Source organism: Suncus etruscus, chromosome 14, assembly GCF_024139225.1.
Source record: "Suncus etruscus isolate mSunEtr1 chromosome 14, mSunEtr1.pri.cur, whole genome shotgun sequence".
NCBI lineage: Eukaryota > Metazoa > Chordata > Mammalia > Eulipotyphla > Soricidae > Suncus > Suncus etruscus.
The window spans coordinates 26378057-26403955 of record NC_064861.1 but is presented as its reverse complement, the minus strand read 5'-3'; the positions used below and the strand labels follow the sequence as shown (position 1 = coordinate 26403955).

The 25899-nt window shown below is 40.5% G+C and overlaps 1 protein-coding gene across 1 annotated transcript in view; it reads right to left on the bottom strand.

Moving 5' to 3' along the window:
• The window catches only part of SIL1 (SIL1 nucleotide exchange factor), a 299473-nt gene that overhangs the window by 72514 nt on the left and 201060 nt on the right, over positions 1–25899 (bottom strand). Inside the window, exons 7-8 of the mRNA XM_049786015.1 lie at positions 19168–19359; positions 8658–8779 (exon numbers count right to left, since the gene is read on the bottom strand). Of these exons, the coding sequence (XP_049641972.1) occupies positions 8658–8779; positions 19168–19359 (314 nt within the window). The remainder of the gene's footprint in view (positions 1–8657; positions 8780–19167; positions 19360–25899) is intronic.

Below are 25899 nucleotides of genomic sequence, written 5' to 3'. Positions count from 1 at the left end.
AGTGCACATTTCTTGAAACCAATGCCCCCAGTTTCCTTCCAGCCCTCTCCCCCTGTTTGTCTCTGTAACAGACATTTTTCTTCTCTCTCATTTTCCTCCTTTTTCTCTCTTTCCTTCTGTACCGTTTTCCCCTTTTAGACACTGTAGTTTGCAATACTTTTACTGAAGGGTATCATGATATCACTTTACCTCCTTTTAGTACCCAGTTCTTGTCCAGAGCGATCATTTCCAGCTGTCATTGTCACAGTTGTTCCTTCTCTGCTCTCACTGCACTCCCCCACTATCTATTGGCAAACTTGCTATCATGAACTGGTTCTTTTGGCCTTGTCTCTATTGTCTCTGGATACTAATACCATACTATCTTATTTTTATATCCCACCAAGAAATGAAATCCTGGCAGGGCTTGGCCAACCATATCAAATACTGAGGACTGAATCCGGTTTGTTGGGTACAAGGCAACTGTCCTGTCCACCATAGTATCTCTCTGGTTCCAGCTTTCACTTTTGTTAGGAAAAAGCAAGAACTGACATACACAACAAATTGCTTATGTTTTTTTATAATTTTTACAAATTGGCCACGTGCAAAGCAAATGTCCTACCATATGCATTATCTCTCCGGCCCCAAGAATTGCATGTATTAAAATTTAAGAGACCAGACAAGAAATACTAATGAAGTTGGAGCTTTAACAATAGCACAATGAGTAGGGCATTTGCCTTGCATATGGCCAATCAGGGTTTGATCCCCAGCATCCCAAATAGTCCCCAAGCCTGCCAAGAGTGATTTTTTTTTAGCACAGAGCTAGGAATAACTCCTGAATGTAACCAGATATGCCCCCTACCAAAAACAAAAAAAATATTAATGAAGTGAAAGGAATCAGCTTTTTAGGCTGGAGATCTGCAGAAGACTCAGAAAGTGATGGCCAACAGAAACTCTGAAGCAGTCACATAGAGGACAAAGAAAAAGATAGTCTGGCCACAGGGACAGAAGAAATGCTGACACATTCACTAAGCAGAGTGGTGCCCTCCTCCCTCCAATAAAGTTTTGCCTTCTGCAAGTACTCAGGGGAGGCTGGTCAGTCCTACAGTTCATTTTCCATTTGTCATTGACTGCCCCTTGGAAAAAGTGATGGGTCTTTGAATGCAGCTTTAAGAGCTACAGCTCCCATTGCCCTGGCCAATCATGGTTAATATGCTAATCAATTTATCAGAGACAAAATGGTTTGAGTGCATCCCCTGTCACTGCAGGAGTGTGAAAAATTAGCTCCTGGAGCCAAGAGGCCAGAGCTAGTCCTAGGGGTCATATATGAACTTTTATTCAAGTGCCCGTTTCTCCAACATCTGACCTCATCTCAATCTCTAACCTATTTTCTGGGCCTTTATCCAGAAGGTTACACATTTATTTCCATGGCCTTAGATTTTAAAGGGTCAAGATATGGTGTCTGAATCACCCACTATTACATCATTAATAATAGAGAAAGCACTCTCTGTTTAGCCCCCATTCCTGACTGTGTGAAAGTATTTCATTTCAAAGGCATTGGTTTTTTTCTTTTGTGTCCTAACACTGAATACTAAGCACTGGGATATATATTAGAAAAACATCAATATTAAAATAAAAAAAAGACAAGGGGCCAAGAGACAGTACAGGGGTTAGGTGCACGCCTTGCTGCAATGGACTCATTGCAATTCCCTGGATGGATTATATGATCCCCTGAGCATCACCAGGTACAATCATGGAGGGATCCCACCACCACCTTGTAAGGCTATAGCCCTGGAAATCCCTGAGTACCACTGAGGTGACCTGGGTAATCCCTGGCACCACATCCATAGGCTTTAGAATTAAACCTCCAACTCCATTAACTTAGAATCACCTGGAGTGACCCCCCAAGCTCCCTGAAGATGTTTGGGTGAAATTAAAAGAAAATTTAGCCTATTCTCATACTGTCTAGGAGGGCTGATAACAGTAAACAAGCAATCAAACAAGCACAAAACTGCAAATTGGGGTGATTGCTAAGAAGCTGCAAAGGGGAAATTTTAAAGAAATTAAAGATACAAAAGAGATTTTAGAAATTTTATTAATATAAATATGTAAGAAATACAACAATGCCTAACTTTTTTTTTTTTTACTAAATAATTCTATTTAGTTATCTTTACATGCCAAGTCTGGGCAGCTTCAAAATCAGCAGAGTAATGCAGTCAGTCATATCATAAAGAACCCAGTTCCTGCTGTCTTTCCCCTCTAGTTTCCTTCCCGGCACATTGGCTCTTTGAATTTGTGCTCCTATCTCATGGGTCCTAGGCACCTGTTAAAGCTTCAAGATAACCAAGGCAGGAAGAATGCCAGTGTCTCCTCACTCCTTACTTTCTTTTTTATAAAGAGAAAAATCCTTCCTGGCAAATATATTTTTTAATATTATAACTGGGTCAACGCCCACCTCCAAAAATCGATCCACACCCATGGGGAATGGGATCATTCATGGTTCATCTTCTAGCACGATGAAAAGGAATTCCTTTCCTATTGCCATCCCCGTAGTATCAGAGTTTCCTAAAAATAAAAAGTGTGAAGCCATAGTTTAGTAAATAACAATAATGTAAGTAAAAGTCCACAGACTTCATTCATGAACCAAATAGAAATGTCTTGAATATCACTCAAAAGTTTCAAGAATGGGTAAATATGACAATCATGTTTCTAAAAATAGGTTAAAAAGAACGTAGGAGGAAAATCCTCATTTTATGAAAGAAAGACAAATGAATTCACTTCTCCTTGAGTTTGAGGTACAGAGAGTCTGGGAAAAATGGAGAATGAGAACTGAGGAGAAAGTTGGTACTTATAATAGACATGTTATGTCTTAAACATATATTTATCCACAATGAGGTAGACTTTAAATCACAGAAATAAAAAGAGTCATTAATAGAGAAAACTTTGAGAAGAGGGACATGGTGGTGAAACAACCTCAGTGAACAGTAATACTTAGGAGACAGTAAGAAGATAATGCTGGCATAAAAGGAAAATTAGAGTAATTCTACCGATCCAAGAATCAAGGGACTATCAAGGCATGGAAGTCAAGAAGTACTTTCCTAAGGAAAGTAGTGGCAACACTGTTGACTACAGAGCTGTCAACAATGCAAAAACAAATACTACTGAAAAACTTTAGAGATTGTAGGAACATACTGCTCAAGTACATTTATTTGAATCTTTTTTGTCTACTCTTTTGAGAAGTCATGAAGGGAAATAAGGTAATGGTTAGTGGGTTAAAGATGATGGGAAAATTGGTAGTAAACAGGGGTCAGTGGAGGGTAATGAGACTATCAGGGATTTGAAGAAGCAAAGACAGGAACGAGAGGGTGCAGTTATAAGCAATGGAAAAAAAGGTATAGTGCCAAGGCTGGAGGTCAAATAAAGATTAAAACATGTTCAACAGGAGAAGTGAAGGTCTGAAGAGATTGTGGAGGTGCTCAGAAAATGTGAGACCTTGTGGGGGGAGGAATGGGAAATGACTTTTCATATAGGTTAAGGATGAGAGAAATAGAGACAAAGGTCAGTGGACTTGGAAATGCTCCAAAAGCTCAGAAAAGTCATCAGGAAACACAGAGGCAAGAAGATGCAGATGAGCACTGGAATTCGTGGAGTGTGACAGAAAAAAAATCTAGAAATTGGAGGTCAACAAATGGCTCCATTTGTTGGAGCATGATGTCTGACATAGGAGAATGGTCAAAAATGAATTGGGAAGACCTCAGTGGAACAAGTATAGCTAGTAAACTAGAGGAAACTAAAGCACCAATGAAGCAAGAACTGAAAGGGTGAACAGTCAGGGATAGGGGAGAACATTCACTCTGTAAACAGATATAAGTAATCTTCAAGGAAGATGCCAAGAAAAAGGAAGCACAGGTCTGTTTTCCACCACAAGAGCATCTAATCACAGTCCAATGAAGGTCCTGTGGCACATTCAACATGTACTAAAGAGTTCAAGGATTTTTCAAACCAAAGTACCACATATAATGAACAGATAGAGGCCTGGGTAATGGCATAACAATTCACACATATTCAGCTGCAACTGTGACATAGAAGATGGAACAGAACACCAAAAGTGACTGAGGCGGGGACACAAGAAAAGACAGGTCAGTGCTCCCTGCGGTAAACACACCAGCTTGATGATATAACTTAAAAGGCAAAAGCTGCATATAGGAAGATGAAAGGAAAAAAAAAAATCAGGCAGCCAGTTTGCTGAGAAATAAAACCAAAATGAGATAACAGAAGGAGGCAAAGCCTCTGAAATTCACTGGGTCTTTCTGAGACGTCCCTTGCACAAAACCACAAAATGACTTGACAGGAACCACAGAGACCAAAAAGTCAGACTACAGATTGACACAACATGCAGTGGAAGATGAAATCATGTCTTAGAAAGGCCACTAGAAATAACTGACTTGAAGAAGGAAATTTTTTAAAATTATAACAAATCATGAAAAGATGACACCCGAGCATCAGCATTCCTACCTCCCTATCTCCAAACAGGGAGGATGAAAATGTTTAACAAAGATTAAATTGCCATCTACATGAGCAACACATGGTAGAAAATTGTAAGAAAGGTAGAAAATCAAAAGTATGACTCATGAATAAGTATGAGTAATAAACAAACTATTTCAGTGGCAACATCAATTACACTTAGCCAACTCTTATTGATCTTGCAATAATTGTTTATGCTGAACATCAGAGAAGTTATCACTTCATCCATAGAAATGTGTAAGGAGGCCTTATTAAGCAATTAACCCAGGTTGACAAACTTACACTCTCAGGAAACAGCAAGATTAGTACCACAAGATAGAACATAACCATGTTAGCAGAAAAATTAGGAGGAGAAAGGCTTATGATCCAGGGGTCTCAAACTCAATTTACCTGGGGGCCGCAGGAGGCAAAGTTGGGGTGATCCTTGAGTGCAAAGTCAGTAGTAAGCCTTGAACATTGGGGGGTGTGACCCAAACAACTAAAACAAAACAAAAAGGGCCCGGAGAGATAGCACAGCGGTGTTTGCCTTGCAAGCAGCCGATCCAGGACCAAAGGTGGTTGGTTCAAATCCTGGTGTCCCATATGGTCCCCTGTGCCTGCTAGGAGCTATTTCTGAGCAGACAGCCAGGAGTAACCCCTGAGCAATGCCAGGTGTGGCCCAAAAACAAAAAAACAAAAAAACAAAAAAAAAACAAAAAACAAAAAAAGATTCCTCTAGGGCAGGGCCACAAAATGTTGTACGGAGGGCCGTTTGCGGCCCGTGGGCTGTGAGTTTGAGGCCCCTGTAAGAATTTCCTTACAGTGAAACCTCACAGTAATGCATGAAATCATCATGAAAACTTATGATAATTATGACATTATACTCTGCAGTCATAAACTGGGGCTTTATAAGCATTTTTTTTTTTGGCTTTTGGGCCACACCCGGTGACTCCTGGCTATGCGCTCAGAAATCGCTCCTGGCTTGGGGGACCGCATGGGATGTTGGGGGATCGAACTGTGGTCCATCCAAGGCTAGCGCAGGCAAGGCAGATGCCTTATGGCTTGCGCCTCTGCTCTGCCTCCCCTTTTTTACAGGACATATTTTTTATTTACAGAACATTTTATTCCATACTCACCCAACCTTCTGCAATGCAGATGATACCTATTATTAGTACCAGTTAAAAAATGAAAAAGGTGGGGCCGGAGAGATAGCACAGCAGTAGGCATTTGTCTTGCACATTGCTGAACCAGTAGTGGTTTGAATCCTGGCATTCCATGTGGTTCCCCATGACTGCCAGGAGAGATTTCTGAGTGCAGAGCCAGGAGTAACCCCTGAGTGCCACAGGCTGTGACCCAAAAACAAAAAACAAAAACAAAATAACCCAAATAAACAAAAAAGAAAAGAAAAGAAAAAGGGGAAGTCAGTTGATCTGGGCAAACAGCCACCAAAGGGTCTAGAAAGGCCTGGAGTTTCATTCCTGGTCAACTAAGTCCTCCCAAATACATAAACATCTAGAGGTTCTCATACTTATATGGCTTATCCCACCCCTTTGCAGGAAAAAAAATAATCTTCAGCACCCTCCTGGAAATTTATTATCTTTAAGTGAAGTTAACAGAAAACTGTCCCAAATTGTATTTGATGTTACTGTCACCCCCCTTGGACTGTGCTCATGCTCCCACAACTGTATCACTCACTTTGGGATACTGACCTGCACCACTGGACAGTACTATCAAAGAGTAAAGGCAATGACTTCTCAGTAGCATCCCCATGGCCTGGGCTCCGTGATTCCCACATGTTCTCTACCCGCTTACTGTTCACTTGAAAAAGAGCACATTCATTCCATCATTCTGTGTGTGAGTATACTTGCTCCTATGTGCCAGGGGCAGGTAGGTAGTAGCTACAGAACCAGCACTAGGCCATTAAGGGTAAATAAGGAAAAGCCAATGACAGTCATCAAACCTACTTCTATGCATAGGAATACTCTTATTTTTTATCAAGATTTTTGCATAAAATATTGTCATTTTCACAATGTTTAGAAGCTTGCTTCCAGAAGCTCTGGTGCCATACCACGCTGTCACTCTAACTGCCCTCCAGTGAGACATCAAAACTCAGCTAGAACAATATGAATACAGCAGTTTGCCACCAAAAACACTATATTGCCATATTTTACACACGTCTCTGTTTAAATATTAGTGATGCCCATATAAATGTTAACATGGTCTCATGCCTTGGACTTTTCAGTTCTGGAGAACAAGCAGAGGGTTGCACAGCCACAATCACAGAAAGTTTTACTGATGTCACATATTGACACAGCTCTTGGGTGAGTTACGACCTAACTAAGCAGATTCAATGCATCCATCTAAAATTTCTTGCTCACCTTCAACAAAAGGTGTCATCAAATGCTACACTTTCCCCTGGTAAATATGTTTCCAGAAGCAAAGGACATGTAGGGTAATATGTTCAAATTGAAAGTGGAAATAAAATGCTTGGGAATATAGAAAAAAAATAAAAGAGCCTGGGAAGAAAGATGAACATTCTTTGATTTAGCTCTTCTATAAAGGCTTCAGAAACAAAGAGTAAGTCTCCATAAGTTCTCAAGCTGTTAAAGCCTTACGCTAACCCTCTGCTTGTTCTCCAGGACTGAAAACACAGCTGCCCATGACAAATGTGAGGTTTCTCCACCTTCACAGGTGGATTCACAGGCACAGATGTTTTTTGGAGCTTCCTGGGAAACTCAAGCTCTGAAAGGTGATACCAAAAGAGATGGAAAACTCTCGAAGTCTTGAGTGTTAGTAGCACACCACAGAGTAACTAGGGCTTGAAGATTAAGACAGGCTCATAAACTGGCCTTGCACTAATCTCAGCCTTTCCTAACTAAGACTACCTTTCAGCTTTGTCAGAGCTGATGCCTGTATCCCCTTTGCCCTCCATTACCCATTTTAACTAAGAAAATATGTAAAAAGAAGGAGAAGACATCAGACTGGAAGTCTGATTAAGAAAAGTAGGGATGTAAAGGAAACCTTTTCAAAACGAAGTTCCCACATCACAATCACTGCACCCAAGCAGGCCAAGCCAGACTAGTCAGCATCCACTCCCTTGCAGCAAGGACACAAAAACTAGTTCATGTTTTAGAGAAATAATCCTAACAGTCATTTTTCCAGTAAAGAGAGAAACTATAGTTCCAGTGGACCAGTTATATCTTGCCAATTTTTAGGATTAGTGTAATGATGTTGTTCCCAAACATTTTTCTCATTCTTCCCATCTTTCCATTCCTCTTTCATGGGCAGTCTAGCACATGGCAGAAACTAAACTTAATTTTTCCTACCTGGTACGACCCCCCCCCACACACACACCTTTCTCCACAAATAGCACTGTCAGAAACAACTTGGATTCATTATATATCTGATTTTGAATGAATTTTTGGTCACTTTGTCAAGTTGTTTGCAACCCCCACATTCAGTTATGTATCCCCTCAAACTATGGCTGCCCCAGTTTAAGAAGCTCAGCTCCAAACAACTCCCAGCCTGGAGAGCCTGATAACAAGAGACTGCTTATTAACTAGACCCAGACATTTCTCCATCTACCCCCTGGTAAGTCAGGTTCATATCCTCTTCACCAGATACAGCCTTTCCATAAGAAGAATCACTACTCAAGAGTTCATTCTCCTCCCTCTCAATTATCTATGGTTATCTAACTTTTTATTAGCCATAAATATAATAGCATATAACTTAAAGTGTAATTAAATAACCATATATACATATATTATACACAAAGTCACAGAGTTCTAATATAGAAGGTAGAACATAGATAAAAATTCTTCTCTAGTAGGATAAAGATAGAATCAAAATCTTCCTCTAGGGACAGGAGAGTACAATGACTAAGATGTGGCCTTACATGTAGCTGACCCTTGCTTCAATCCCTGGCATCAATTATGGTCTACTGAGTGATTCTAGGAGTGACTCCTGAGCATTGTATGGTTTTAATCTCCCTTCTTCCCTACATACCCTGCCCCCATTATCCTAATGCATCTAGTTGCATAAGGATTACTCTGAAATGTAGAAGGGGATATGCTTGAGTTTTCAAGTAACACTTCTAGGACAACCGGGAAAAGAAGAAAGCTAGACATCACCTGAAGGCCCAAATGACCCTGGTCAATGGTTCCATCCTTCCTACTCACCTGGAAAAGGCTGCTCCCAGCACAAAGGCAGCATATTCCTTCACTAGAGGCTCTGTGCTGTTCAGTCCATTGATCACCACTTGAAGACCACCAAAGGAAAGCAGGTCCTGTGCATTATCCATCTGCAACAAAGCCCCTGCTTAGTACAGTGCAGGCATCAAAGAAAGAAAAACCCTATTTATCATCTTTTTTTGGTGACTACTCAAAAAACTTACTTAAAAGCCAAGTAAATGAACAAGGTGGCCTTTCAGACTACCTAGGAAAGACTGAAAAAAAGACTAAGTAAATTTTAAATTATTTTAAATGTTAAAACTAGCTCATCTAATGTGATTTATGAATACCCACGTGGGAAGAAGCAAAAATGCAACCTAGCTGTTGCTTAAGCCACACATCTCTGGAAAATTCTGATACTGTAATAATGAGTCATAAAGCTTACTCCTAAGGCACAAGCTGTTAACACAAAGATCTGGCATCATAATATTACTAAATGTGTTTTGTTGGTGCCCAGTTGGCTTTAGTTAAGGCAGAAAATGCTTAAAATAAAAGAATGAAGTTAATTTTTAATTGGAAATCCGGAACAATAAAAACCACCATTATGGGGGAATAGGACTAGAAGAGTGCCATCAAAGACATAACGATAGTTCTTCCTCTTCCTTTCTTCAGGTGGTTAACTGAATCATTCAAGATGATGACGTCTACATAGAAGTCCAATTCTCACAGGCTTTTGTCTAGGCCTATGGTAGTGGCTAGTGGCTATTATTAAAACAGGAACAACATTTCCTCAATCACATAAAGCTCTATGAGATAGTGAACTATCTTTTTTCCCCCTAAAATAACTGAGGGGCTTCATCACCAGGGATATGAGTTGCCAAGGGTCTATCCCAAGGCTATATCACTCAAGTTTTCTCCCCAGTCTTGGAAGACTATCACTTAGGGCCTGAAAAGGCCTGACCTATAGAAGGGATCTCATTTCCCTGTGTATCTTCAAGCAAGAAGTCAGCTGGGCCCAGGGATGGGGCATGGCTCAATGAGGAAGCATCAGCCTTGTGACAGTGAGACCTGACTATGAGCTCTGCTGACAAAGCCCCTGGCATACTGAAACCATGTGCTCAAGCACCTCAACAACAGAAAGAAGGAAAAGAAAGGGTGCTAAAGGTAACTCAAGCTCCTGATAAAATCTGTTGGGGCTCTTTATTCCTCACACAACAGTTACCAGCCTGTTATAGAGCTTGCCCTAGCCCACATGCTAACCCCACCACAGGAATCAACTTGAAAGCTCTGGAAGCCAGTGCCCAAGTTGGCTGCACCCCATTCTCTTCCGAATGCCAGTGGACCTGCCCTACCAGTGTCCTTCTGGACTGCTAAAGGTTCCAGCAGAGAGACTGGGTTCAAAGGACAGTTGTATCTGACTCTGATGATGGCTGTGGGTGGATTTTGCCAACTGGAATTTCTTCCTTAAACATTTGACATTAAAGTTTCTAAGAGTAGTTAAGGTTTATCATCTGCCCCCCGCAGTAGGTCTAGTGATTACCACACTGATGAGCAGGTGCTTGATAAAGAATCTTTAAAGCAATGAATAAACTCCACGGGGAGCAAAAAAGCAATCTGGTAGTGTGCCAACACAATAGATGGACTGGTGTAGAGTATTTGTGGACATCCCTACAGAGATGCCCTGTGTAGGGGAAACATGGAGTAAACTCTGAGTCTGTTCTGCCATTATGGCCCCAAGTAAGGCCCAGAGTTCTCTGTTCCAATGTGTATATACATGAGTCAGAATGATAGAACAGTGGGTAGGATGTTTGCCTTGCACATGGCCAACTCAGTTTGATTCCCAGCATCCCACTTGGTCCCCTGAACCCACTAGGAGTGTTTTTTGAGTGCAGAGCCAGGAGTGAACCCTGATGCCACTGAGTGTGGCTCAAAACAAACAAACAAAAAGCCTGAGCAACAGTGCCCAGCAAACTAAGAAGACTCAGAGATGGAGCTTGGCCAACACAAGTACATTTTATTCTGACTGAGCCCACCTTCCTTTCTCACATACTCTGTTTTAAAATCTAAGAACTCATGATTTTGACTTCCAGTCTCCTCCTTGCAGGCTTTCTGGCTACAGAAGCATGGCTCTCTGCATTGTGATTACAGCCACTCATCCGGGACACTCATCAAAGTATGAGCTCCCTGCAGAGCCACTGTCACTTGGATAGTCCCAAAGCTACACAGCCCAGAGCCTCAGAGGTCCTGTTCTAGATTCAGCATGCCTTTATTACTGCAAGAATAATTTAGGGGTTATGATCGCCTCCACTGATATAAGCACTTCAGCTTCTTTGCTTCAAAGAACCAATTCCTGCTTTCATTGATCTTTTGGATTGTTTTTTTCAGTTTATTAATTTCTGCTCTAAGCTTTATTATTTCCTTCTGTCTGCCTGTTTTTTTGGTTCATTTTGTTGTTCCTTTTCCAAATTTTTAATTTTTTTTTGTTGTTGTTTTTTTGGGCCACACTCGTTTGATGCTCAGGGGTTACTCCTGGCTAAGCGCTCAGAAGTTGCCCCTGACTTGGGGGGACCATATGGGATGCTGGGGGATCAAACCGCGGTCCTTCCTTGGCTAGCGCTTGCAAGGCACACACCATACCTCTAGTGCCCACCTTACCAGCCCCTCTTTTTCCAAATGTTTAAGCTGTGCCATTAAATTATTTCTAAAGGTCCCTTCTTCCTTCCTGATGAATGCTTGTAAAGCTATAAATTTTCCTCTTAATACCGCTCTTGCTGTGTCCAACAAATTCTGCTAATTTGTGCCTTCATTCTCACTTGTTTCAAGGAATCTTTTGATTTCCTCTTTGATTTAGTCTCTGACCCACTAGTTGCTCAGTAGTAAGTTGTTTAATTTCCAGTTATTAAATTTTTCTGTGTTTGTGATTCACCTCTAATTTCAGTGCATAATGATCTGAAAAGGTAGTTCTTACAATTTCTAACCTCTTGATTTTATGGAGGTATGTTTTATGGTCCAGCATGTGATCTATCTTGGATAATGACCCATGTACGTTAGAGAATGTTTTCTGGGGATGGAGAGCCTATATAAATAGAGAATGGTTGTGTGTGTGTGTGTGTGTGTGTGTGTGTGTGTGTGTGTGTGTGTATACACTAGGCCATTTTCTTCCATTTATTCCTTCAGAGCTAGTATATTCTTGTTGGGTTTTAGCCTGGTTGACTTTTCAAGGCATGAGAAGGCAGCATTGAAGTCTCCTACTATTATTGTGGTACTATTGATGTCTTTCTTCAGATCTGTCAGCAATTCTTTTAAATATTTTTGCTGGTCTCTCATTGGGTGCATTTGTGAGTGTGATTTCTTCTTGGTGCACATATCCCTTGATTATCAAGAAGTATCCATCTCTGTCCCTTATTGCCTTTTTAAGTCTAGTTTGTGTCATCTGATGTAAGTATGACCAATCCTGCCTTTTTTGTTTTGGTTTTTTTGTTTGTTTGTTTGTTTTTGGGTCACAGCCAGCAGTGCTCAGGGGTTACTCCTGGCTCTATGCTCAGAAATCACCCCTGGCAGGCACAAGGGGACTATATGGGATGCCGGGATTTGAACCACCATCCTTCTGCATGAAAGGCAAACGCCTTACCTCCATGCTATCTCTCTGGCCCACTCCTGCCTTTTTAAGGCAGTTTTTTGCTTGAATGATTGCTCTCCAACCTTTGACTTAAGTCTGTGTTTGCTCTGACTATTCGAATGTGTTTCTTGAAGGCAAGCAGAAAGGATTCAATATTTTTATTCATTTGCCACTCTGTTTCTCTTAACTGGTGCATTTAGTCCACTGACATAGAGAGAGATGATTGTCATGGGTTTTAGGGTCTTCTTTTTTGTAATAATTTGGTGTGTTTGTTGGGTCTGCCTTGCCTTAAATAGACCTTTCTATTCTTTTAAGGTTAGTTTTGAGTCTGTAAAGTTCCTCAGCTTTTGTCTATCTGTGAAGTCTTTCACAGTTATGTATCTTTCCTTCAAATCTGAGTGTAAGTCTGGCTTGGTGAAGTATTCATTTCATTGAGTTTTCTCATTATACCCCACAACTGCCATCCAGCCTGGAGGGTTTCTTTTTGACAAATATGCTGTAAACCTTAGGGATGTTCCTTTGTATATAATTCTCCTGTTTGATCTTGATGCCTTCAGTATTCCATCTCTCACTGTGGGATTCATCATTGTGATGAGGATGTTTTTCTTTGGATCTTATTTTAGTTGGTACTCTTTGGGCATGTAGTATTTGGTTGCATGTATTATTTAGATCTGGGAGTTTTTCTGGAATAATGTCCTTGACTATTGATTTTTCATAGATATTTTCTTCCTGGGCCTCTGACACTTCAACGATTCTTATGCTGTTTCTATTGAGTTTATTGCAGACCTCTATTTTTATCTGTCCACATTCTTGGAGGATTTTTTCCCCTATTGCCTGATCATTTGTTTTAAGGATATTTTCCAGCCTCTTCTGTTGTATGGTGTTGTTATACATCTCATCTAGCTCATTGATTCTGTGTTTAGCAACTGATACTCTGTTGGTGAGGCTCTCCAGTGAGGTGTTCATTTTGACTCGAAATTTGTTAGCCCTGATATTTCGGTTTGGAGTTTTCTTATTTCTACTTTCATGTCCTCTTGATTCTTAGTTGTGGTTTGTTCAGTTTGTTCATGGATTCTTTGAGTTTCTTGAACATCCTCCAAATTTCGTCTCTAAAGTCTTTCTCAGAGAGGCTATGTAGGTGGCTATACTTGTTGGGTCTTCAGATCCATCATCTTCATTTCCTAGGCCTGGTGGTGTTCTGTGATGGTTTCCCATAGTGTCCTTTGCAGTGTGTTTTTTTTTTTTTTACCTGCATGTTGTGCTTGTGTAATTTGATTAGGGGATAAGCACAACTGTGCTCCTCTGATTTTATGTCGCTGGGCAGAAACCTGTGTTCCCTCAGTGGAGGAGGGGTGTCACTTCTTAGGCTAAATATGTCCTTTAGGGAAGGGGCATTCATCCCTGTTTTTCAGGGCTTCTGCCAGCCTCTGCCCTAGCTGGGGTTCCTGCTGCTTTCGTCAAGGTGTTATTTATTGGCCCAAAGGAATAGCACAGAAGTAGGGCATTTGCCTTGCATGCAGACAACCCAGAATGGATCCAGGTTTGATCCCCAGCAATCTATAAAGTCCCCTGAACCTGCCAGGAGCGACTTCTGAGTGCAGAGCTAGGAGTAACCCGAGTGCTGCCAGTGTGGCTCCAAAACAAACAAACAAAAAACAAAAATGATGTTATTTAATTTGTTATTTCACAGGAAGGGAAGCAGTCACTCTACCCAGGCAAACCTGAAACATGGGCCCTGATTAGGGCCCCCAAACCTCTCTAGGTCTGGGACAGGGAAAACCTTCAGAGCGAGCCTGGAAGGGATGGGAAGAGCTAGGCTAAAGGTAGATAAAAGTCACACACATGAAAACAGAAGGAATTACACAGCACTCTAGAGGAAAAGAGAACAGACAAGAAGATGGAAACAGGAAGATAAATGATGGTAAATAATTAGAAGGACACCACCCCAGGGTGAATAAGACAGATGGAGGCTCCCCTCAGAATTAACCTGCTGTTCCCCACTGTGCAGTTTTGTTTTTTACAAACCATGCTAATTATTTAAATATGGCTGTAAGGAACCTTGGAGAGATCTAGTCTGAATCCTGAGAAGAACCCTGAGCTCTTCACCTCTCTAATCAGAGAGTCTGGAATAGGAGCAAACTACTGAAAAGCCTGGAAAGGAAAGGCCAACCTTTCTCAAAGAACAGAACCACCATAGCCCAGTCATGTCTTCTGTACCCTCCTGTGATCACAGCCTGACAGAGGTGCACGGCAGTGCCCAAATTAGTGCAAAGCCAGGACCTTTTATTTCCAAACCAAAGGCCAATGGGTCAGAACAACAGAGTTTGGTCTATCTCAGGGAATGGGTTCCTGGGCTCCTCACACATTACCTCTGCTGATAACTCAGAAATTGCCTGTAGTTTCAAACCTCTGAGTGACCCATAAATGGAGGAGGAGATGCCTCCCTTGGGATGACAATGCCAAGTGGGCATCAAGTTTGTACGTGAAAAACTGTTGCTGGAGCCCTGCAGCCTGCCAGGCAACCCTCCCTCCTCAGTGTGATGTGCTCTCTGCTAGGTTTGGCTTTTTATGTTGCAACTAAAGAAACGCTGACAGAAACCTGATTCCTAAAGATCTGTCTAAATTAAATGAGAGGAGAAAGAAAAGCTGTCAGAGGTTGAGCAGCACTGATTTGGCCAATAACCTTTAAAACCTTTAACTCTTTAACTCTATAATGGAAAAGTCATGGGTTTTGTTTTGGTTTTACCCTGTAAAGAAAAAAGACAGAAGAGAGGAAAGAAAACAGAAGGAATTATGAGCAAAGAGAGAAAACATGAAGAGCCACCATCCCTACAGCTACTGCACACATGCAGCTCTTTTTCCATGAAGGCTGCAGATCCCGAAGAAAGAATGTCTTTTAACCTTGATTATAGAATAAGGATGCTGAGAGAATGTGCGTGGGAGGACGCTGAAAATCTGTATTGATGAGGGTCTTCAACAAGCCTTTGATTATGATTACAAAGACTTCTCAGGCCCCTAAGTCTGGATCATTGCAACAGCCTCTTATCTTTTTACTCTGCTTCTACCAGAGCCCTTTCCTTCATCTAATTTTCAATACAGTAGCCAGAGAAATCTTTGAAAAAATGTCTTGGAGTTGAGGAGTTCAGGAGATGGCTCAAAGAGCTGGAGCACATGCTTTGAAAGTGGGAGCTCCAGGTTCAATTCCCAGAATCCACATGGTTCCCTGAGCATCACCTAGATAGACCCCTGTGCAATGGACCAGGAGTAGTTAGCTCTCCAGCACTGCCAGTGTGGCCCAAAATAGAAAACAAAAATAAAGTCACATGCCCTTTTACTACTCAGCTTCCTCTAACAATAGCTCATTTCCCTCTAATCCCTGGCTACAAGTAAAACCTTCCTGTCCCTGCTCTGAGCTTCATCTACCGTACTTCAAAACCATTTCTCTGTGTTCCAGCTACTCTATCCTAGGGTGACTCCAGGGAAGTTTCTCAAATGCCCAATACATGCCCTCACCTCTGAGCTTTGGTACTTTCTGCTTCCCATGCCTAATGCTATTTATTTCTTTAATTAAAATTTTTAATTAAAGGACTGTGATTACAAAAATAATTGATAGTTGAGTTTTAGGCATATAATATTTTACCACCAATTCTACCACCCAGTGTCCGTTTCCCTTCACCAGTGTTCCCATACTCCATCTCTAGCCAACCCCAACCTCCCACCCATCCTAGTTGCCACTTTGACAGACACGGTACAAAGTTAGGTGACTGCAGCTTAAATCCATGTTTTCAGTGTTGTTAAGTCTGTGCTTTGGCTATTTAGCTACTACTCTCTCCCACATCATTAATATAACAGAAGTTCTGATCCTTGTTCCTCCAATACTTCCCTTCTCATCTTCTTCCTTTCCTCTTTGACTTCTTTCTTTCTCTGTCCTTCTCCCTTAGCTGTGGGGACAAAAGTGATCTAGGCACCCCCCTTTACTATATGTCTTTAACCAGTTATTCCATATACTACAGAGAAGTGAAATCACCTTGAAATGTTCTTTTCCAACACTGCTACCCTTAGCCTGCTCTACTTTTTCATTCAGCCATAATATTTATCACTTCAAATATACCATTTGTAATTATGTTATTGGGAATGCTTATTGTGTATCTGCCTCTACCACAAGCTCCAATTCTGTTCACCAGTTAAAGATGGGACTCAGCAGGCACAGAATCTATTTGTAGAATAAATAAAAATCTTTTCTTGGCTTGCTTTCCCTCAGATCCATCTCTTCTAACTTTAGGGTCAAACAGACCATTCTGTTAAAGCCCAACTTTACTTCACTAGATAGGTAACATAGACAATCATATAATCTCTCTGTGCCTCGTTTTTTTTTTTTTTTTTTTTTTTATAAAATGGAAATAGTAGTCATGGACCTATAAGGCAGCAACAGAAGTCAATGAACTGTGATAATAGGAATTATGATATTTATCTTTGATCTTATAATTAATTTATAATGTGCTCTAAAGAGATTATTTTATTTGTAGGTAGAAAGTTTTAAAAGATACTCATTCTGGGGGCCAGAGCGATAGTGCAGTGGTAGGCCATTTGCCTTGTATGCAGCTGACCCAGGATGGACCTGGGTTTGATCCCTGATGTCCCATATGGTCCCCCAAACCAGGAGCGATTTCTGAGTGCATAGTCAGGAGTAACCCTTGAGTGTCACACAGTGTGGCCCCAAAACAAAACAAAACAAAACAAAAAGATACCCATTCTGCCTACTCTTAGGATGAGTTTCCTGTTCCGTCCAAGCTAAGAAAAATGCTGATTTTAGAAAACTGCCTGTAGCCACACTTAGAAGTTATTATAATGTGTATGAGCCTCATAATGGTCATATATGCTCAACTTTCCCCGATATAACCATGATGCACTACTCATCTTATGAGTACTATACTATATAGTTCCAATGTCCTTGCTGTACTTAGTGCCATGATATGCACACATCTCAACAATGCTAAAGCATAATACTGAGCATGAATCAGACAGATGACTTATAAACTGGCTTGTGAGACTACTACTGTCTGTTGATTTTTTCAGACACCCTTGTTCTCCTGCCATGGATTGTCTCTCCCAGTGTGCTTGATTAAGTCAGCAGCCAATACAACAGAACTAAAGAGTATGTTGCATATGACTGACCATATTACTAGTACATGATAAAACTCAATAACTATCAACTGCCTGTCTTATCAATCATTTCTCTGCTTCAAATTGTACAATTGTTATTAGGGACTAATGCTAAATTAAAAGAAGACAGTGGTCCTACCCCAACAATGTGACTCATGTGACCCTACTCCAGCCACAGTGCTCTAATGACCCATCTCTACCATGTCCTTAATCTCACAAAGTTATCTGCTTCAGAATCTGTGCATATGCCATTTCTTCTGCTTCAAATGATCTAATACAAGACTTGGAAACTTTTTCTAAAGTACTTGATAATAAATGTTTTAATGTTTTATGAGATGTAGTTACTTTCACAACTACTCAACTTAGCAAATTAAAAAAAAATCTGTGTAAGTCTGAAATTTATTTAGTAATTTCCAACAGTACTCAGTAGACCATATGTGGTACCGAGGATCAAACTGAGGTTGGTCACATACCAAATAAGTCCTTTGACCTCTGTACTATCTATTCTGTTCCCCACTAAAATCTTATTTACAAAATAAGCGGACAGAATTGGCCTACAGTACAGAATTTGTCAACTTCTCCTCTAAACTTTCCTCTTTGCTCAGATATTCCTAATCTTCAATGCTCAATCTAAATTTATGCCATATCTTCAGCGTAGCTGTCACTAGTAACACCAGTGTTATATTGTACTATCTTCTTGTTACACAATCTTATCTCATTATATTAAGGTTTTTTAAAATATATATATATCTTTATTTAAGCACCATGATTACAAGCATGTTTGTACTTGGGTTTCAGTCATAAAATTGTTAATGCTTATTGTTCAATGAAAAAATAAAACAAGGGGCTGGAGTGGTGGCATGGAATGGTAAGGTGTCTGCCTTGCTGGTGCTAGCCTAGGACAGACCGCAGTTCAATCCTCGGAGTCCCATATGGTCCCCAAGCCAGGAGCGATTTCTGAGTGCATAGCCAGGACTAACCCTTGAGCGTCACCCGGTGTGGCTCAAAAACTAAAAAAAGAAGGCAAATCTCCTTTTTTTCATGTTTCATCTCTAGCTATAATCATGTACTTTATGGGCCAGAGAAAAATGCAGTGAATAAAGTGCTTACCTTGCACACAGCTGGGTTAGATCACAAGGATATAATATAGTCCCCAACACCACCAGAAGTGACCCTGATGTGGCCGAAGAGATAGCATGGAGGTAGGGCATTTGCCTTGCATGCACAAGAACGGTGGCATCCCATATGGTCCCCCGAGCATGCCAGGATCAATTTCTGAGCATAGAGCCAGGAGTAATCCCTGAGCACTGCCGGGTGTGACCCAAAAACCAAAAAAAAAAAAAAAAAAAAAAGTGACCCTGAGCACATAGCAAGGGAAAAGCCCTCTGCACTGTTAGGTGAGGCAAAGAACCAAACAGAAATAAACAAATAGAATAATGTTTGTTTTTTTTTTATAAGAGACATTGGCCTACAGACCAATCACCAAAGGTGATTCTCAACCTTTATCCGTTGATGGCCTTTGTACTACAGATTGGCCCCCAGTTTAAGCCTTTTCACCTGTGTCCTCCCTGAAGTATCCTGAAGGCCTGGAAGCCCTCAGTTGAGAAACATTACCCTAGACCACAGCAAAAGTACTGGGAGAGAATTAGAGATGCAATTTTTGAAGATTTGGGGCAGAGGTTTATGTATTTGAAGATATCTGGTAAAGTCAGTCTTAAGAGCAAAGAAATATAATACCTGATGGACATAATATTCAAGGTCAAATAGTGCAGCAATCTTCTCTTCCAGGCTGGAGCTGGAACTATTAAACTTGTTGATTAGTCGTACCATGATCTGCATGTCTGTCTCGATGACAACATTCAGTTCTGCAAAGTCCTTCTTCAGCTCCTCGATGGGTCGGAAGAGCTGTTTAACCTTGGCCTGCCTCACCTATGGGGAACAGCAAACAAACAATTCATCATATCCATCAGGACTATTCCCCTGATCCTCCCATGGTCTAGAGGGATGCCCACCCTTTCACAACAAGAAAGGGCATTTCACAACAAAACAGAACATTAGTCTTCGCTATCAAAATTCCCATTATATTCTAGGATGCTGAAAAACCCTGTGTCTATTTATAAAGCTCTCTACTCTAAAAATACATTTGATGCTCCAATGTTCACTTATTCTAGCTCAATTTATGGTGTTCAGAAAAGATGGCAAGTCATCTTGTTCCAATCATTGAGGTCAGGGAAATCAATTTAAGCTTACCTTCAACCCCTTACATATCCCCTTTACATAGGAAGGTTGTTGTTTTTTTTTTAATCTAAGGATAGAACTGAGGTAAGGGTGGAATCTCCATTAAGAATAAAATTAAGGGGCCAGAGAGAAAGCATGGAGGTAAGGAGTTTGCCTTGCATGCAGAGGGTCAGTGGTTCGAATCCTGGCATCCCATATGGTCCCCCGAGCCTGCCAGGAGCAATTTCTGAGCATAGAGTAACCCCTGAGCGCTGCCAGGTGTGACTCAAAAACAAAAACAACAAAACAAAACAAAACAAGAATGAAATTAAGAGAGACAAAAAAGAAATTAAGAGAGACACACCCTGGTTCTTTACAATCAGAGGAAATATCAGCTTTGTCCTGCTACTCGAGCAACACTTTAGGAAAATATGGACATAAGAAACTGTGGGTGAAGAGTTATCAAAAGGGGAGCAATCTTCTAATGAAAATTAAATCACAGTTATTACTGTCAATGTAACTACAGGTATCCAATTTGTTCAACTGTTTGAAATGGCTATTATACATACTACATTCAAGTCTCAATTTTTTTTTCTCTCAATCCCTCCCCAATCCACAAAGATCTTAAAAATGAAGTTTCTTAGGAAGTGAATTGAAGAACTTGAATTAGATATTATATGAATATGACAGTCCCCATTTCCCTATTTTATTCCTAATTTTGAAAAATATGGTTCTCATCGAGTCTGAAAAGTCACAATGGTTTGAGTCACTTTCTTCCATGAAAAATTAAGTGGCACGAATATTTATAAAAACTGATGATGAGCAGCTAGCAGCTCAAAATTGGTCCTCTATGACCTTTGGGTTTTCTTTCCAATTACAAGCACTCCATAGAGACACCAACTGAAGAAATTAATCAGCCTTTCTCAGAAAAGACCAAGTTCCTTGCAGATCAAATCTCCTGGAAGCCCAACACTGCTTCTTTGAACTAAAGCAACAATAAATACACCTGTAATGCCTCACTAGAGGACACTGGACAACTGCTAAGTCTGGGACATAAAGTTCTTGCTTAGTGCTGTGGGATAATTGGAGAGAGAGAGAGGAGAGAGAGAGAGAGAGAGAGAGAGAGAGAGAGAGAGAGAGAGAGAGAGAGAAAATAAGAAAGAGAGAGAAGGAACCAAGCCCTTCTCTTCACAAAAGTGCTCTGTATAAGGGCCTCTGGAAAATTGTTTTGTTATTTTTTTAACTTTTTATTCTTATTTTATTTATTTAATTTTTTGAGGGGTCACACCTGGCTGTACTCAGGGGTTACTCCTGACTTTGTGCTCAGAAATTGGTCCTCGCAGGCTCGGGGGACCATATGGGATGCTGGGATTCGAACCACCGTCCTTCTGCATGCGAGGCAAACACCTTACCTCCATGCTAACTCTCCGGTCCCCATATTGATCTATTTTTTTTTATAATTCCATTTGCCTTTGTGTTGAACAAACAATATGAAGTAAACTTGTAATTGCAAGGAGGCAGACTTGGATGGGGTAGGAAACTGGGGACATTGGTGGAAGGAAAGTCACATTGGAGGTGGGACTATGTTAGAACATGAATGTTTGAAACAATTGTTTTAGAAACAACTTGGTAAATCACGGTGTCATAATAGAAAATACTTTTAAATAGTTCAGCCCCATGAACCCTGATTCAGCTTCCCTAAGCTTCCTGGTTCATCTTACATAGCAATAGTACAAAACCGACCAAATGACACAGATATGATACTATCAACAATACAACTCATTCAGATCTCATCAGCTTTTACAGACCCTCATTTGTATGTATTTGCATACCATTATTCATGATTTTATCCAACAGTAGATTCTTGTAAACTGGAGACAATCAAGCCAGAGAACTGTTCCATCATCACCAAACAACTCCACTGTGCTACTCTTTAGAGTTGTCCTCATCCTCCCATCATCCTCCATTACCTAGGCCCTGGCAACTGTTGCAAGTCAGCCCCTGAAGAGGTTGACTGATGGAGGGATAGAGGATGAGGTCTTTCCCCTCCAGATCGGAGCACGCATCTGCCACCCTGTCCAGCCCACGGTTCTGAGGTGAAACAGCGGGGTAAACAGCTCGCAGACAGTCAGGCTTGTGGAAATATTAGCTTTATTCGGTGGACAAGACTGAAGTCCAAAGTCTCAGCCAAAAGCCCCTCGCCTTCCACAGACCCTTGTTTTTATCCTCCAGAATCAGGTACCACCCAATGGTGGAAGCAGAATCAGGTACCACCCTAGGGTGGGGGCAGAATGCCAGGTCACACCCTAGGGTAGGGCACAATCACCGATCAGGGTAGGGTCAATAACATAATAATCCCATAAAATGTGAAAAGTAAAAATAAAAATGTTTACATACACAACAGCAACTACTACTTTGCTCTTCATCTCTATAATTCTGGCATTTGGAGAACATTATATAGATGGAGTCACACAAATTGTAACCTTTGCAAATTGACATTTTTATGGAGCATAAAAAATCTGGAGATATCCAGAGATATCCAGAGATACCTAAGTTACTTCACAGAGCTATATAGTTCATTTCTCTTTAATGATGAATCATGCCCATTGTATTAATGTATAAGCTTGTTTAGCCAGCCATTCACCTGCTAAGAACACTTGAGTTGTTTCCAGATTTTGAATGAGTAAAACAACAAGAATATTTGTATACGTTTTTTGGTATAAATACAAGTCCTTACTTCTCCAAAATCAATGTCCAAGAGTGCAATTGTCTGGCATGGGAGGTAAGTTTTATAAGAAATTGTCCATTTTCGTAACAAAGGTGCTTAAATAAAAAATTATTTAAAAAAGACTTAAAAAAAAACCCTAAGGAATAGAAAATTTCCAATTGACTGGGGGGAACCCAATCTTTTCTCTGTGGCTAAGGCAACTTTTAATCTGCATGCCTTTGAATTACCCAGCCTTTCTTGAAAACCATTCTAACTATTTTCCTTTTTCTCCCCCAATTCTTATCTTAGCTAAGCATTCTAAGTTAGGCCTAAAAACCAAAAAAGGGAACAGCTCTTCAGGGTAATTATATACATTATAAACAAAGTTCTCTTTAGTTTTTCACTTTTAAAAATCTCCAGGGCCAGGAATGGAGCCCAGTTCAATCATCTTACACAACGTGCATGTTGTGTTAGGATGCTGGTTGTACCCTGGATCTGCATCCTCAGGTCCCAGCATAGAATTATTCTGCCCAGTTAACTGAGTATCACCAGGAGTGGCCTCACAAACCCCTGAGTACTACTTGGGAAACATGCCCTCCACACACACACACACATACACACACACACACACACACACACACATACCACATAGTACACAAAACCACCTGACTAATCTCCACAGCAACTGTAGCACTTTTATTCCCACCAACAATGAAAGATCCAGTTTCTTTCTTTTTTTAGTTTTGTTTTTGGTTTTGGTTTTTGGGCCACACCTGGCAGCACTAAGGGGTTATTACTAGCTCTGTGATCAGAAATTGTTCCTGGCAGGCTGGGGGACCATATGGGATGCCAGGGATGGAACCTGGGTCCGTCCAGGGACAGCAACACGCAAGGCAAATGCCCTACCACTGTGCTATCACTCTGCCCCAATACTCAGCTTCTTAAAATCCTCACGAGAACTTTGTTTTATTATCTTTTTGTTTTAGATATTTAAATAGATTCAGTGACACATCTCATAGTGGCTTAATTTGCTCTCTAATGGCCGATGACATTAAACATCTGTTTATGTATTTATTTGCCATCCATAAAACATTTTACTACAACCTCTGTAGTGAAATGTCTGTCTACTGGCCATTCTCTAAATACACTGTTGGTTTTCACTGTTGAGTTTTTAAATATCCTTTATATTTTCTATTTCTTCATATATGGACAGCCCTTGTTTTGCAGGGATGTTAGACACCAATTTCAAATGCCACCATTTAACTAACATCAGTCTCCCAGTACAACTTATAGTTCTGATGCCATAGTATATTAACTATAATTGCATAAAATACCAACTTCCTGTTAACTCCTCAGTCCACAAAACGCCACATATATAACATAAATGCCCATCATGATCATTGACTAATCACATCACTTTTTTCAAATTTAGTGAGTGACGGACACTATGATCTGTTATTCAAAGGTGCCAAGTGTGCAACTACATAGCTTTCTTGTACCTAATGTGGAACCCTTGTAACACTTCATAGAAATGGATATTCTCAACAACAGACTTCCCAATAAAATGGAAATACAACAAAGAAACTAACAGGTGAAGCCAGGCCAAAGATCAGTATTAGACAAGGCCAACCAAAGCTTAAAGATAAGGATAGTTTGTCTTCAATTTACTCTTCTCTCAAAAGCCTAACTCTCTTCCTTTATTTAGATTTGCAAATAAGACCCTGCAAACAAACAGGGGATTGTCTCAGTGGAAATTTGGTCTAAATTCTGGAGGCCACTGATTTGTACAAATAGCCTTCCTAAAAATTGTGCTTTCCTGTTCTCTTTCTCTGTAAGTGCAAGATGGTTACTTTGAAAACACAAGTCTACCATATTCCAACCAGCCAGGTTGTTACTAATAAAGTTCTTTCTTTTTTTTTAACATTTTTTTATTATTATTTTAATTATGACAACAAAGGTGCAAAGAAAGAGGACAGGGTAAAGTTACAGTGGAAGCCCAATCACCCATAAACAGAATTCTCGGTAGTCCCATCGATGATATCCCAGCCTTGAACTTTCAGCCAAAGAACATTAAGAAAAACAAAAATGAACCCATGTACAATACAATTACTTTGTCCCTCAAATCCCCAGTTGTAGTACATACTATTTCTTAGCAGCACACAATATGATCTAAAGACATTAGACTTATGTAACTCCTTAAACATTGAGGGCAAAGTACATTTCTCTAGTTCCATGCACATGCTTACTAGTTTAAGTTAACCTCAAAAGTTTTAGTGGGTTGTTTTTCTTAAAGATTGGAGTCAAGGGAACATAGTAAAAAACGGTATTAAAGTGGCATTTGTTTGCATAGGCCCACCAAAACATAAGGGACATGGAAAGGCAAATTATGGTCTAAATACAAGGAGACCCTATCCCTGAAGTTTCCTGGCACAGGACTGACTCTAGGCTCCAGGCAAACTAGTTTGTCCAATTCAAGTCATCCTCTGTAGTGTCAATACACCTCCATTCCTCACATAGTCTCTGTTGTTGGTATCATGCTTCTGTATTAAAGATCCTGGAGTCTGCATATCCCATATTGCAGTCAGGATGGTGCAGAGCATCCTCTCGTTTCACCTCACACTTAAGGGGCACTAGAGAGAACCATGTCCTGTAGAGCAGGTCATTGTTGTTGTCAAGTCTTCTCAGTGTAAACGGAAGTCTCTTTTTAGGAGGTCAATGTCTGACCCTTGGTAGAGTCTTTCCTGGTAGAGGACTGCTTCCAGCTGTTGCTATAAAAGACCTTGGATGTTTCGTAGATAGCTTGCCTGGTTCCGGCGTGAATGGAGGATGCCCATTCTTCTGAGGCCTGTGCCAGGTCATTCTATCAATGTTCAGGGTGTAAGGTACATTGTATTGAGATTTATTAGATAAGAACTTATCTGTATGTATGGTGTTTTCCCATTTTAATGTGTCTATGCAAACAAGGATCAATGCCATGAAGCGTTATTGGTGCATCTGGAGGCAATAGGAACAAGACCAGCAATTTCCATGACATAGTTCAATCATAGGCATCATACTGAGGGACAGTTCCACCAACAATCCTTACTGAACAGCTTACAAAGAAAAGACAAGATGAAAAGTGGATAGAAACATCATGGTAGAAGAATATATAGAGTTACACAGCTGTTAAAGAAAATACCCATAAAATATTCAAAAGATATATGTGTTCAATTTGTGTCCTTCTAAATAGTTCTGGGATTTGTTAGATCTACTGTATGTCTTTGGTCAATAAAGTTCTTTCTTAGCCCATCACCATGTCTCTTGTATGATTGTAGTGAAACTTATATTGAACATATATGCAGTTAGAGGTGATGTCATAATTGGGGGATGAACTACACCTAGCAATAAGTACTTGGGGGCGGGGGTGCTCCCAACAGTGCTCAGGTATCCACATGCCAGGGGCCAAACATGTCAAGTGTGTGCTCATTTTGTCATGTTCTTTCCTAGCTATGCCACTTTGTTTGGTGTCATAATTTTTTGCTCTCAACAATCTATTTTAAAAACCC